At 37.7% G+C, this 15895-nt stretch overlaps 1 protein-coding gene across 1 annotated transcript; it reads left to right on the top strand.

Annotated features, from left to right (window-relative positions):
• The first annotated feature begins 11846 nt into the window (after window positions 1–11846).
• LOC121970145 (GDSL esterase/lipase EXL3-like) lies at window positions 11847–14053 on the top strand. The gene is made up of 5 exons (XM_042520651.1): window positions 11847–12152; window positions 12699–12829; window positions 12931–13161; window positions 13245–13500; window positions 13583–14053. The coding sequence occupies exons 1-5, from the start codon at window positions 11867–11869 to the stop codon at window positions 13774–13776; spliced, it is 1098 nt and encodes a 365-aa protein (XP_042376585.1). The 5' UTR covers window positions 11847–11866; the 3' UTR covers window positions 13777–14053.
• The last annotated feature ends 1842 nt before the right edge of the window (window positions 14054–15895 follow it).

Here is a 15895-nt window from a genome sequence, read left to right as displayed (position 1 = left end):
CAGGAAGTCTGAATCGATCAGTGGATCGATTCAGAAAGGTTCAATCGATTGGAACCCAACTCCAATCGATCCAATTTGCTGATTTTGGCTGGGAAAGCCCATTTTCAGCATTTTGAACCTATTTTAGTCTAGGTAACTATTCCTAACCCCTCAAAATACATATATTTACATAAAAAAGGGTGTTTTCATGTGAAAACAAGGATGGACTGGTTAAGGAAGGCTAAGTTGAAGTTTAGGTTGAGGTTTGTTTCAGATTTTGAATATTGGAACCTCAAAACTTCTACAATAGGGTTTCCTAAAGTTTTAGGGATTCCAAGTCATTGTTGGTGCAATGACAGAAGTTACCACCATGTCTTTAGGGGGAGGGACTCTTTAAAGGCATGAAAATTATTTTTCATAAACCTTGGAAGGTGGTTAACCTTCCGTTAAGTGGATAATGCTCAAGGATGGGCATTTGACTGCATTGAGGAAGAATGTAGGGTTAAGGAAAAATGAAGGGTATGGGACCTTCATTTGGGTCATTAGACCATGTTAATGCTCCAGAGCGAGCATTATTTGAAACTGAAGGGAATGGGTCCTTCATTATCGTATTGGTCACAACAAGTGAAGTTGTGAACAACGATGAGCAACTCTTCAGGGGGAGAGTTTTCAACAATGGGCCATTTGTTGAAAAGTGCCCAAAATTGAGGCACGGGTTTTATGTGTGCTCAAAGATGGGTTGATGTGTGCCTATAGGGGGAGAATGTGTGATTTAAGTTAGGCCTTCATTACCTATGGGGGAGGTCATAGGGGGAGAATGAAGGGAACCAACATTCATACTTTGGCATGAATGGAGTTAAGGCTATGGGATTAGCTTAACTCAGAATGGTCCAAACTTAAAGGTATTATCAAACATCAAAAAGGGGGAGATTGTTGGTGCAATATCCTTTAGGTCAAGGTTGACTGGTTTGACCAAGCTTGAGTCTTGGTCATAGTTTCGATGTTTGACAATACATGTAGACACATGGACAATACAGGTGCAGTTGTTCATATGGGGAGATTCTGATCAGGGACTGATCAATGTGATTGAAGAAGAGTCAAGTAGGTATACTTGACTGGAAGGAAATCCTGGTGAGTGAAGCCAGGTGAAAGTCCTAGTGAGTGAAGCTAGGCAGATGGAAATCCTGGTGAGTGAAGCCAGGTGAAAGTCCTAGTGAGTGAAGCTAGGCAGATTGGAAGTCCTGGTGAGTGAAGCCAGGCAGAAGGAAAATCCTGGTGAGTGAAGCCAGGTGAAAGACCTAGTGAGTGAAGCTAGGCAGATTGAAGACCCTAGTGAGTGAAGCTAGGTGAAAGTCCAAGTAGGTCAAGTGAGTGACCGGATACTTGGCATGAAAGAAAAGTCCAAGTGGGTCAAAGGGATTGATCGGACACTTGGTGAGGGAGTCCTAGCAAGTCAAGGGAGTGACTAGATGCTAGGCGTGACGTACCAACAGGTTAAGGTTGACCGGATGTTGGTTTGGGAGGTTTGGGACTTGGTTTTGGGCAAAAACCAAGCTCTGGATCGATCAGTGGATCGATCCATACCTTTCCCAGCGAACAGAAAGCCTCTGGATCGATCAGTGGATCGATCCAGAGGTCCCAATCGATCAGTGGATCGATTGGGACGCTGCTGCTTCGCGCGATAAGCGCTGGATCGATCCGTGGATCGATCCAGGCATTTTTCCAGAGCACAGAGGCGCTTTGGATCGATCCGTGGATCGATCCAAAGCCTCCCCGATCGATTGGGAATAATCGAATCGATCGGGATTCGACCGTTAGCGTCGATTTAAGCCGTAGGCGAGCGTTGTCTTCGGCACTTCTTCACCGATTCATTTCAGATCTTCACCAGCTCCTCCACAGCTCTTCTCAAGCTCGAGATCGCCAGTTCTTGAAGGTTCTTGGAAGCTCTTCCAAGTCAAGAGGCGGATCAAAGCAAGAAGAAGAAACCAGGGTTAGGGTTTGTGCACTCATTGTAAGCTTGTAAGCTTGTATTTCTTTACTACCCTTTCTTCTTCTTGTATTGAGTCTTATAGGGCTTCTCCGCCCTTGGTAGTTACCATAAAGGAGAGTTTCATTAGTGGAGGGTGTGTGTGTTGGTGTGGATCCTTGGACTAGTCACCTCTTGTGAGGTGGATACCAAGTAAACCAACCGTGTTAGCGTTGTGTGATTTGTTTCTGTATTTTCCGCTGCACATCTTCGAAGAAACAAGCAACGCCGAACACCGCAAAGCGCGACGATCTATTCACCCCCCCCCCTCTAGCTACTTTTGGTCCTAACAATCTACCATGCAAGCTTAAGCAAAGTGAAACTAAAATCCCTAAGATCATACCAACACTCAAATTTATCTTGTTATAATACAATGCTCACTTAGTGCTACTAGAGATAGAGAAAAGAAGTTCACCAAATATACTAGTACTATCTCTCACAACAGTATGAATCAAGAAAAAAATATGCTAATAATTTTTCTATTAGACAATTAGTAGCAAGATGAAGATTGATGTTCTCAAAATACCACAAAAACAACAAGCAAGATAGTCAAAGCAACTGACAATCATGACAACTAAAGAAAAACTGCACTAAACTAAAAACTAACATGAATACAAACAAAATTCAACAAAAATAAACTGGAATGTAAGAAAAAAAATAAAGCTATATACAACTCCCCCCAGACTTAAATCCTTTTCGTCACGATGAAATCAATAGGTGGGGTGGAGGAAAATCAAGAAATTCTAGAAGAGTAGGAAAAGTCTCAATAAACCACCTCTTCCCATTGCTCAAGAATCTATGATATTTATATATGGTGTCAATTCCAATGTGATTTTGTTCATAAATCTCCTGAAATCCTTATTCAACTTCATTCCTCCCTTTGAGTATCCATGAAATCAGACATTTTTTGAACAATTCCTTCTCACTCCTAAAATACTCTTGCAAATATTGAAATTGTTCATTCAACAAACATTTCTATTTATTCAATAGATCATTATGCAAAACATGGTCATGATGAAGGGTATCTAAAATAGGACAAAACTCATTGAATTAAGTCTACAAAAGTTTCAACTACTTGAAGGAATATCTTTGGAAGCTATTGTAGGAAAGGCAATAGGTTGCTTATTGGCAATAGACAAAAGTTAATTGTCCTTATTATCAATGGTGGTTAAATCAGGATTTGGCAACTGCAAAAAATAAAAATATTTTTCAAAATAAGACAATAACTATAACCATCTTGTTGTATCATACGAATTGCCAAACATGCGTTTAAATTAATTCCTAGGGTATTTTCCACCCATTTTTAAACCATCAAGATCACAACCTAGTACCACCACCATATGGGTGAGCATCCCTCCTAGAATAATGGGACTGGTAGAAGAAGTGTTTCAGAAAATGATATTTCGAGTTAATTGGAATATCTTCCACCATTGCCCACAAACAATATAATTTAGAAAGCCTCATTATTCCTTTACTGTCACCATGTTCAAATATTGTATTCCTCATAATCAATTAAAGATAATAAAAAATTAGATTAGTGATACTAGTAGCCTTAGACGAGTGTAGATCAAAATTAGACTACCCACTAATCGACCCCCATATATTTGAATTATTGAATCTAGGGAGTATTATTTTTGTTCCATCACATGGCAATTCAAAGCACGCATTAAAATCATCAAGCGTCTATTCATAGTCATCATTGAACAAACGGAACGTAATATTCCCTCCCCTTTGAATATTGTGATTACTAATGGAGCTTAAGATTTCCAAAACTATTCTAGGGTATGTTGGGTATTTCATGCTCATAAAGTTATTCTATCCTATTCTCTCGAAAGTCAATAAATATTATCTTAGAAACCTAGATAATTTAGGGTTTCATAATCCATAAATCTAGTGCACAAGATGTAACATTTCAACAAAGAATCATATCGATGCTTTTGATCATCACTATTAAAGATGATACCAAAATTGTTAGACATAACATTGAAGCGAGCATTTGATTCGGTCCGGGCCTTCTGCTCCGGTGTTGCTCGCCTCAGTCCGGATCTTATACTCCGACTCCACTCGCTTGGGTGATTTCGGTCAACAGAAATAAGGCTCACATGAACCCAATTTCGGCCTTCTCCTCAAGCAGACTTCCATTCCAACTTCTCGTCCCTCAAACGTTGTGTACGTTCTTCTCATCCACCGGTGTACTCTTTCGCAGCACCTCATCTCTCAGACGCACCGAGCCCATCGGATCTCTCCTATGTCGTCCTTCTCGCTAGCCGCATCTTCCGTTTGACTTCGTGTGCTCCTAAGCTCCTGCACACTTAGACACAGAAATCAAAATCAACAGAACCTAACTTAACTTGTTTGATCACATCAAAACAACCTTGGGGTTTCAACAATCTCCCCCTTTTTGATGTGAGCAACCCAAGTTAAGCTAGGGTAAACAAATAAAGTTAAAGCAAAAATAAATTTTGCAATAAAGCACAAAAAGTAGGAAATTTAATTTTAAGCTACCTCTCCCTAGACTTAATCTTTTTCTTCTCCCCCTTTGATCACATAAAAAATGAGGTACCAAGAAAAATCTAAGGGTAATTTTGATTTTTAAATAATTAAAAAAAAACTTATCAAGTTTTGAAAATTCTAAAAAAAAATTGCAGTAGTTTTAGAAGCTTTAAGTGTTGTCAAAAAATTTCTAAGTAAGAAAATTTCAAGCAGAAAATTTTTTCTAAGTTTAAAGATAAATTTTTTTTTGCAACTTATAAAATAAATTTTGGTAAAGCAAAGTTTATACAATAACTTAAAAACTCTAAGTTAAACCGATTAAAAAAAATGAGAAATTTTTCTAAGTTAAACAAATTTGTAGAGAAAAATTTGAGAATTTAAAAAAAAACTTGAGTAACTATTTTAAAATATTATTTAATTTCAATTTCAATTTCAATTTAATGCTTTATTAGTTAGTCAATTAAGCATTTTATTTCAATATTTGGCTTCCAGACTGTGGCAAGACATTAGGCCTTCTTGGTTATTAGAGCAACAACCACTTTCTAGACAAAGTCTCATAAAGAAATTAAACGTTTAATGTACTCTCTGAAAGCTCTAAGTCTAATTAAATTTTTAATTAAGATAGGACTTTGGAACACAGTAAAGGTTCCTTCCAACTGGGTTAATTAGAAATTTCTTAGGGATATATTTCTTTGAAATGTTTCTAATTTGTCCCTTATGGTATCTAAGGTACGAATTTAATCCACAGAATTTTATAATGTGTTGATTAGTTGAGCATGTATGATTTTTCAAAATGTCTACTTGTATTTTCAAATTATTATTTTCTAATCTTAATTTATCATTTTCTATTTTGAATTTATCAAAATCTTTTAATTGAGAGACTGTAGTTAGAGTGCCTTTTAATTCCTTATTTTTTTTAATAACTTTTTATTTTCTATCTCTAATTTGAAAGACTCTTTCGATAATACTTTATAAATTTAAACAATTGGTCAGGAGGTAGAGATCGTACCTGACTTACCTTGTCGATTTCTGATCCTTCTCCTGTTGAGCTGCTTTCCTCCGACGTTGCTCCCCCTTCATCGATGATCTCGATGCTCATGGAGGAAGAGCTGATTTTGTCTTTTGGTAGGTACTCGGCTATGAGAGATGTTCCGGAAATTTTCCTCATTTTTAGCTTCTGATGACGACTTGGTGTCCATCGAGGAGTTGGAATCGGCTTCAATTGGTTCTTCATAGAGCTTCAAGAACTTTTCCCATAGTTCTTTTCACTTTAGTAGGTGCCAATTCTGTCGAGATCCTCCGCCGGTAGTACGCTTATTAGATGATATTCAGCCTTACCATTTGACATGAAATCGTCGCACTGCTTTTTGGCCCAGAGGTATTCTCCAATTTCTTCTCTGTTTATGTCCTATGGAGCTTCATAATCATATTTCATTATTAATAAAATATTAAAATCTGTTTTAAGAAATACCTTCATTCGTGGCTTCCAAAACGTGAACTCCCCCTCGAACGTTGGTGGGTATATGTTAGCTCCGACCATCTCGTTGCTTCAATTGACAGTTAGTCCTTCTGAGGTGTCCTATATCTCATATCACTTGTTGGGATTCGTTGGCCGGCTAGAAGGGGGGTTGAATAACCCTGCACAATTAAAAAGAAATGAACCCTTCTCGGACTTAAAAGAACACTTTGCATAAAATAAAATAAAGAAATAAACTAAAAGACAAGGCTCACAGATTTTACTTGGTTACAACCGGAGAGGTTGTTAATCCAAGGAAATGAATCGCACTAAGTATCTCCTTCAGGAAAACACAAAAAGATGAAGCTAAACTAACAAAGTGAAGCGCACAAGTGTTGGAACTCAAATTGCTTGTTGTTATTAAGCTTTTGGACAAAGACTGTATTTATAGCCTTGGTTGGGGCGCCTGGAAGGGTTCCAGGTGCCTAGAGTGGGATAGATTTTTATCCCCAACGCAACGGTCAACATCCACATTGATGATGATAAAAGTTGGGTTCTGGGCGCCCGGAAGGGTTCCGGGCGCCTGGAAGGGTTCCGGGCGCCCGGATTAGGTTTGGACGCCCGGGCCCTCAAAGTCAATCCCGTTGACTTTTTCAATCTGGGCCTTATGCTCCGGTGCTGCTCACCTCAATCTGGATCTTATGCTTCAACTCTGCTCGCTTGGGTGATTTTGCCCAACTGAAATAAGGCTCACCCGAATCCAATTTCAGCCTTCTCCTCGAGCAGATTTCAGCCTTCTCCTCGAGCAGACTTCCACTCCGACTTCTCGTCCCTTGAATGTCGCGTACGTTTTTCTCGTCCACCGGTGTACTCTTCCGCGGCACCTCATCCCTCAGACGCACCGAGTCCGTCGGCTCTCTCCCGTGCCATCCTTCTCGCTAGCCGCGTCTTCCGATCAACTTCCTGTGCTCCTAAGCTCCTGCACACTTAGACACAGGGATCAAAATTAACATAACCTAACTTAACTTGTTTGATCACATCAAAACAACCTTGGGGTTCTAACAGCTTGTGCTCTAGTGGAGTGGCATAGTCATGCCCTTCGGCACAACCATGGTTTCCTTGCTCACGAGTGTCGAGCCACTGCTGTGTGAAACCACACGACTAGACTCTTCTCTTCTTCTTTGATTTCTCTGAAGCACATCTCGACACCATTTTCATTTTGGAAATGCATTTTGTCAACAGAAAAGCAAACAAAGAGTTGATCTCCGACAAATGGAATATTTATGCTGAAAATATGATTAAAAGGTGTGTCGTGCCCCTTAGCACGACCTTGGTTTTCTTACCCATTAGTGTGGAGCCACGGCCATGTGAAACCACACGACTAGGTTATGCTCTTCTTCTTTGATCTCTCTGAAGCACATCTCAACACCGTTTTTGTTCTGGAAATGCATTTTGTCAACAGAAAAGCAAACAAAGAGTGGATCTCCGATAAAGAGAATAATTATGCTGAAAATATGATAAAAATGAGTGAAATTGCATAGAACATATGCAAAGAAAATAAGTGAATGTGCGTCAAAGCATGCATAAAAGTATATATAATCTACGCACATTAATCAATCAGGGATTTAGAGTTCGAAACTCAACTGCGACGTATTATTAAGAATGTTTCTCAAGAGCAGAAAATCTTCTATAAATACTTTAGGTCGGCAACATTAGAAATCATATTTTTCTCAATTTTTTTGTTAAGATCAAGTATGATATTAAATTAATTTTTTATAAGGGGAGTTCGTTACCCTTACATTGCATTATTGTATGGCTCAAGTGCACTCTTATCTAATTTATGAGTGACCTTTTGACTAAGATTAAATGTAGCATTTATTCTTATATGATATAAAAAATTAAATTAATTTTTTATAAAGGAGAGACACTCGAGAATAAATCATATTATTATTAAATAATATTATTTAATTACTTACAAAAAAAAATTTATTTTATAAAATTTATATATATTCACATAACCACTAATAATAAATGAAAATGAAAATGTAGCTATTCCAATAAAAAAAGGGAGCTTCTTTTTTATTTTTATCCAAAATTGAAAACTATAAATCTAAGTTATCTGATTAGTCACTCCACCATTTCCACCTTTGTGCGCTAGTACTTTAATTAGTTAATTACCGGCGCAAATTAATTAAATTGTGAAGCTATATTAACACTAATAAAACAGGAGTACTGGGCAATATGCACTATTAGCATCTAAAATTGATTTTTAATTTTATTTAATAGATCCTATGCATTGATGAACCATTCACTGCTAATATTTTTTTTTTTTTTATGATATCTGATATCAATTAAAAAAACAAAAAAAAAACAGAAACACATGGGTGCCGTTCCCCGCTGCTCTCGCGGAGCACTCACGGAGTGGGCCCCATGGAATTGAAGCCCCACTCAACTCCCGTCATTAAATTCAACGCTACTCTACTGCGTGGACACAGTTAATTCAGCACCGCTGAATATGTCATAGCCCACTCAATCCCAACCCATATAATCCCAATTAATCTGATACATTATCTTTAAGGAATAATAAATTTGGTCCCATAAAAATTTTCATCAGTCATCAGAATAAATCGAGAAGTACACATAATGATCAATTCAGAAGTTCAGCATTTTTTGATTACGCCTCTCATTTGGAGAAAAAATTTCTATAAATATATCATAGTTCGAATCATGATTATCTAAAAACAAAATCTAATTATCCTATTGTAACATCGTGACCTCATATATCCCCACCCATAAAGATAGCAGCTAGAGAAGCTGGAGCTGTTGCTCTCTGATTTTCTTTGATGGCAGCCTTTTTCATATTAAGGCATATAATATTATGGTTGCCACCATAATATTATAATTTATAAATTATCGCTATGAATTTTATTTTGATTTTTTTTATATAATTAATAATGTATAGCTTGCATTACTTAAAAATGTTAGCTTTATGTATATATATAATAAATGGATTATACCATATTGTCTATTTATAACTCCATTTTATTTTGTATGATGGCTGTTGGTTCATTTATAATTTATCTAATTGATTTAACTATATAAAGCATAAACAAATGATTTGTGAATTATAAATATTGACTTGTTGTTTCAATATAACATAATTTTATTTATTTATTTTAATTAATCTGATTCTATAAAAAATTTTATCCATCATTAAAATAAATTGAGATTTTTTTTTATCTTCTTGTATCAATAGATTGATTGTTTTGTTCCTATATATTCTAAAAGGAAAAAAAAAAACTTTTTGAGAATTGTTTTATGAATCCGTAAGAAAACATCTAGGTTCTCCTAATAAATCAAAAATGTATCATGTCTGTATCTAATAAGAGTTCACGATGGTGGAGATGGAAGAAGCATATTGGAAAAAAAATTCTAATTGTAAAATATCTAATAAAACTATAACAAGACTTGAGATCTCATTCAAAAAGAAAGACATCTAATATCTAGATTTTTTTTTTATTCCATACAGATGATCCGATCCGTAAGGATCATGATTGGCTCTTATAGGTCCTTTCGGATGAGTCTAGTGATTAGCGCATGAGGTGTTGTCACAATGAGGTCTGGAGTTCAAATCTCGATAAAATCGAGGTAAATATCTCTCTTATGTGTTAGTCACTATTTCAAAAGTTAGTAGTCGTCTGTGATTTACTTTCTCCGTGTTGATTCTGGGACGGATTGATTGAGACACTGGGAGCGAACGTATTCATCTTTTTATCATAATGATGGACCCTTATAGTAGGTTATTCAAACGGTGAATATTATACTCATTTTTCACTATAAGAAAAATTCCCGGTAGTATTCTGCAATTAAAATTAAAATTTTAAATCTTTTAATACTCTATTAAAAAAATCTATTCATCGCACTATTATCCGGACTAACTCAACTTATTTATGATATGCCAGTTGTTGCAGCCAAACTAATTTCCTATTGGTTTTCTAATTCAAAACGTGTCCAAATTAATAATTTAAAAAAAAAAATCAAATTATTTGGTAAGATAACGCAATTTTTTAATTTTAAAGTAAATTAAATTTTTTTTTAAACAATGAAACGATAAAATAAATTAATTTCATTTATCAAAACGCTCTGTAAAATTGTTTGACGGATTGAAATTATCTTTATTAAATTCTTTTTTTTTCTCTTTCATTCAAACAACAAATACCAATTAAATAAGCATGTACCCCTTAAAAGATACAAATATTTGTTTAATTTGTCGATAAATGTATTTTACAAAATTTTGAAAACTATAAATTGTTCCATTTTATTCTATCAATTAAATTGTTTGTCGAAACATCGAATTAAATTGGTAATTGTAGGTAGACTTGTATTTTTCCAACTCTTTTCTCCACCCCAATTAAATCAAGAAACCCTGTGATCAGTATTCTTAGATTTGTAATGTGCCATAACTAAGATTCAACTATTTAAAAAATTAACCGTTGCACCATAGTAAAAATGTTTCTTTAGTTGTAGTTCTATTTAATTTTCTTAGCAATTGTTTTAAATCTCAATATAGTTGGTAGATAACAATCTACATCTACATTAAGATACAGCTCAAACAATCGATAGCAATTTAAGCTTTATGCATAATAAATGAAATAAAAAAAAATCATCAAATATGCATCAACTCATTGTCAGTCGAGCTGCTCATCAACCGATGCCGCACAGCTTGAATCAGGCACCGTCAACAAATTAAATTCATATGAAAGAACATAATTTAACCATATGAACCTATTAAGATAAAAACAAATGATTTATCCGAATATACATCCCTACCAATTTTCGTTCGACCCAACATCATTGAACTCTCAAACTTTATGGGAAGAGATCGAGCCAAACTAAAGAATTTGGAAAGCACATGATCATGTCTTGTCATCCCCTTTTCACTTTAATTTAAAGCTCATCAATGAGGCAGCTCCTTGCTTTGCCTTATTGACAGAGAGAGACCCCTTCCTATCTACAGACATAAAGCTCTCCTAGACATTGTACTCAAGGTGAATGGATGATTTCTTTAAGGAGTTAACTTGCCCTTCTTGACCATCCTAAGAAAGGTCCTTCTAACAACTTCTTTGTATGGACCATAATAAGTAAATTCCCCCTCAACAACCACGAACAATCATGAAGAAGAAGAAGATGCTAATTAAACCTTTTAAGAAATTAATGCACTAGTGTAAAAACAAAGAGGAGAAGTCTTGCACTCGTATATCAACTTTGAACTAATTAAGCTAGGCTAAAGGATTTGCCTCAACTTATACAAGCTTACGCATCTCCACTGACGACAAGGTTAGGATGATTGGTCAAGTCCGCTAGTTATTTCGATTCCTGGAGATGCAGCATGGCATGATTCAGCATGTGATTCTTCGACATTAATGATGCCCTTAACTAACCCTTGTCAGGTAGGTGAACTCACGATGGCTCGATCGTCCAGCGACACATAACTCATGAGCATGAATGCATGGCTTTAACTGATCTTGTAGGAAAATTGGACACACTACAGTATTTACATGTGTTTATAAAGTGACTCAAAAATAATATTATATAGTGGTTAAGAGTAGTTAGTGGGATAGAAATATGAAATTAGTAGTAGGCTATATGTTTTATAAATGATGTGTAAAAAATTAATATGTTCACTTGTCCTTATCCCTCCTCCCATTTTTATCTAACAACATGACGATCTTCTCAACTATATCTACATTTAAACCATTAATTCCTGTGCCACGTTGTCGGTTTCAAAGTCAAGAAGGACCCAACCCGAAGCTAGCTAGCTAGCCTGGATCCCTGTTCGCAACTCAATCATTGGCCCTGGGTGGCCAGTTTGATTTTGCTATAAGAATTAAAGGGTTGCGCTCTGCTTTGGTATGCGGCAGCTGGGAATGGAGTTGATGGGAGCTCAGCTGGTCCTCGTCGGCCTCATGCTGCTGCACTACCTGCCCGCCACGACGTCTGGGGATGGCCTCAACCGGACGATGGCGGCGGCGCCCATGGTGCCGGCGATCATTGCCTTCGGGGACTCCATCGTCGATCCGGGCAACAACGACGTGCTCGCCACCATCATCAAGTGCAACTTCCCGCCTTACGGCCAGAACTTCGAGAGCGGCGCCACCGGGAGGTTCTCCAATGGCTTCATTCCCACGGATCTGATAGGTATGTGCACAGTGCAAGAATTACTTGTTTCTCCTAATTAAATGATGCGCTTAATCAAAAGACACTTACGTTTACCCGATTGAAAATTTAAATAAGAAATGATAATAAGAATAATATTGGAGGACAAGAGGATATACGGTTGAATAATGAGAACGGGTACATAAAAAAGAAAAAAAAAAAAAAGTTATCTAGTAAGATGTCTCCAAGGGAAAAAAAACAGGGACACATGTTTATTTTTCTAAAAAAGAAAAACAATTGTCAATTGCTAAATTTGAAGTAAGCATCGATCTAGCTAGTGAAGTACAGAATTTATTAATTACTCCATAAGTATGGCAACAGGATCACTAGCTCGTTTCAGAGCTGACTGATGCACAGATGGTTCCTACCACAATAAAATCGTGGCCATGCCGATTCTCTATCCAACTCCACCAACTTCTCACGGTTCTTCAATGCTCTTATCTCCAGAAATTTTAAGATTTGACGTACCAAAAACTTGTATAGGTAGCTGAGAAGTCAGTATTTTTCACATAAATTCTTATCGTGCAGCTCAAAGGTTAGGTGTGAAGCAATTACTTCCCCCGTACCTTGGCGTGGATCTCTCACCTGAAGACATCTTAACTGGTGTCAGCTTTGCCTCCGGCGCGACTGGCTATGACCCCCTCACGCCCACAATCCTGGTGATAATTAATCTGAATTCTTCTTCTGAATTTAATTTAATTTGTTCCTTAATGCACTGCATGTACTGTGCTAATTAATTACTTCCTCTTGTTTAATTAAGAATGTGATTCCGATGAAGAAGCAACTCGACCTGTTCAGTGAGTACAGATCGAGGTTGTACTCCATTGCCGGCGCAGACAGAGGCGCGGAGATCATCTCTCAAGCCCTGTTCGTTATTTGCGCAGGATCTGACGACCTCGCAAACACTTATTACATCACCCCTTTCAGGAGGAACTATGACGTTCCTTCCTACGTCAACTTGTTGATCACTTCGGCTTCAGAGTTCATCAGGGTGCCTGCCTGACTAACTTAGCTGGTTACATATTTAAGTAGCTATAGCTGTAATAATGTATAACTTTAACTTTGATATTTCAGCAAGTAGTAGGAATCGGAGCGACCAGGATTGGATTTGTGGGTCTTCCGCCCATCGGCTGCGTGCCGTCGCAGAGAACTCTCGCGGGAGGGAAAGAAAGGCGATGCGTCGCGGCTCGGAACCAGGCGGCGCAGCTATACAACTCTAGAATTCAAAATGTCATCAAAGGGCTTTCGGCAGAGTTTCCTGGGGTGAGAATTGTCTACATCGACATATACGACATCATTCTCGATCTTGTTCAGAGGCCTGGCCAATATGGTGACTGCTGATCTCCTCTCTTCTCTCCTCCATGTGAATTTCTTCCATTGGACGAGATTATGAATTCTCGCCCTTCTTGCAGGATTCACAGAGTCAACAAGAGGGTGCTGTGGAACTGGAGAACTGGAAGTCACTCTCTTGTGCAACAGCCAGACAGCAACCGCTTGCAGTAATGTCGATGAGTATGTGTTCTGGGACAGCTACCACCCCACGGAAAAGGCTTACAGGGTTATAGTGAATGACATTCTTACCAATTACCTGAGATACTTGCTCTGAGAACCATGATCTTGCGAAATTATACTGAATATGGCACTGCAATTGCCTTTTAGCCATTGGTTAGTTATTATTTGGGCCTTATTAATCTGATTTACTGGCCAGTTATCAATGAAGTCGAGAGAATGTAGTAGCTTATGGTGTGGGACAATCTATGACTCTTAGTCAATCTTACTACTACGAAGATGGTTATCGGAGTTATAGGAATATAGTTCGAATTAAAAGTGCAAATCTAAATTAGATTTATATATGTCAAGATGGCATGAACGGATGATCTTAAGTTGTCAGATTGGCCAAGTGTCTAGTGCCGCTTGAGCTTGAGTGGGTAACTGAGTGCCGAGTTGAGAAAGCGATACCAAGTCAGGAAGGACAGAAGCTAAGATCTGTATTCTACATAGTTTTCTTAAAATAGATTTATCTCCTCCAACAGCGCTACGAGCTAAAGATGAACATTTGTATCCCATGATACAACAACGAAACCACGATCGCAATATGGTACAGGTTGTTCATGATGAACTGAACATGCACTTGAATGCTTTCACGAGCAGAGTTGTCTAGCGTAGTGCATGACAATGAGAAAGAAACAAGGGGGAACAAAGGTGGATTGATTTTCTGCTTCAGGGATGGCTATTCAATGTATGATGACAGTCACTGTAGTCAATGGTTGGCCATTACTAATCTGATGGTTATGGATTCACAATTAACATCTGACAATTTCAGATTTGACATATTAATGTGTCGATTACACATATATATGAGTAGGTATGCACACGTTCACAATTTCCATAGTTGTGATTATAAATCAGCTTTAATATCACTTAACTTTCAATGTAGGACTTAACTCCCATTGACAATGGAGTCTCCTTCCATCCATTATTTTCCATTCATATTTTTTCCAACATACGGTTCTTTCTGTGCCAATATGTACCTAATATCAATTTTTATCCTGTCTAAAAGCGGTGGAGATGGTGTGTTGGGTAGATGACTTTGTTGTTGACCGGGAGAAGACTCTAAGATGGAGAAGAAATGGCACATAGTGCTCCTCCAGGCCACTCCTTCCTACGCACACTACAAAGAGAGCAAAGGAAACGTTAGAGCGATAACCAACAAGGGGTACTTGGCGCAGGCCCTCTAATGCTCAAGTTAGTATGGTGGCTGAGCAAAAGTGGAGAAGAGAATGAACAGTAGATGCGTGTGCACAATGTAAAGTGTGAGGACGTTTTTTGCGTACCTGGCCAACGAAGAGAACCCCCCTTTATGCTACCCTCTGCAATAATGAGCCGACAAAGAATATTTAGTGTTAGAATATTTCTGGTGATAGAAGATGTACAACCTGGAAGATGTGAAGTCATCCCCGAGGAATCTTCTGTTATCGATATATGAATCACTTCTTATAACTTATGCAACAATGAGCTAGTTGAGAGAATATGCCGTCAAAATGTCGGGTGATGGAAGATGTATAGTCATCATTCGAGGAAGGTTCCATAACACATATATGTTATAATAGCAAAATATTCTCTGTTAAGTAGTTGTTATTCTCTAATGGGTTATTGTGATTCCCTAACAATATTTCCCCTGGAGGCAGTCTGACTAACTTAATAGCCGACCGACTATATGATAGGAGACTGATAATAGAAATGGAGAACTAAGTCCCTTAAGTATGACCGATTCTTAGACCGACCAGGCATGTACTGAAAATTATCTGATACACTTGTCTTATATATAAGTGGGGGCACTGAGCCTTGTAAACTCGATCGATGTTGTGATCGATAGACCATAGTCTTGGAAGTCCGATCAGCTCTGGAGCCAATCAACCCTATGCTGAGAGTTGCCTCAGTGCTGCAAGATAGGGAACTATGCCCTGTAAATCTGATAGGCGCTTAGGCTGATCGACCATATGTTGAGAGATAAAGAGTTATGCCATGTATTAATGTTGAGAGATAGGGAGTTATGCCCTGTAAGCCTGACTAGTACTTGGGTCGGTCGGTCATATGTTGAGAGTTACCTTAGTGCTAAGAGATAGGGAGCTATGCCCTGTAAGTCCAACCGACTCTTGGGATAACCAAACATATACTAAGAGTTGTATTATTTGCCCGACCGTTGCAGGAGATGACCAATTTTT

Source organism: Zingiber officinale, chromosome 1B (assembly GCF_018446385.1).
Source record: "Zingiber officinale cultivar Zhangliang chromosome 1B, Zo_v1.1, whole genome shotgun sequence".
Taxonomy (NCBI): domain Eukaryota; kingdom Viridiplantae; phylum Streptophyta; class Magnoliopsida; order Zingiberales; family Zingiberaceae; genus Zingiber; species Zingiber officinale.
Note: the sequence above shows the minus strand (reverse complement) of the source record. Positions and strands in the feature narration are given on the sequence as shown.

Coding starts and splice junctions, on each gene's coding strand:
- LOC121970145 (XM_042520651.1), top strand. CDS start 11,867: ATGCGGCAGCTGGGAATGGAGTTGATGGGAGCTCAGCTGGTCCTCGTC. Junction 12,153..12,698: donor CATTCCCACGGATCTGATAG/GTATGTGCACAG, acceptor CTTATCGTGCAG/CTCAAAGGTTAGGTGTGAAG. Junction 13,162..13,244: donor CGGCTTCAGAGTTCATCAGG/GTGCCTGCCTGA, acceptor TTGATATTTCAG/CAAGTAGTAGGAATCGGAGC.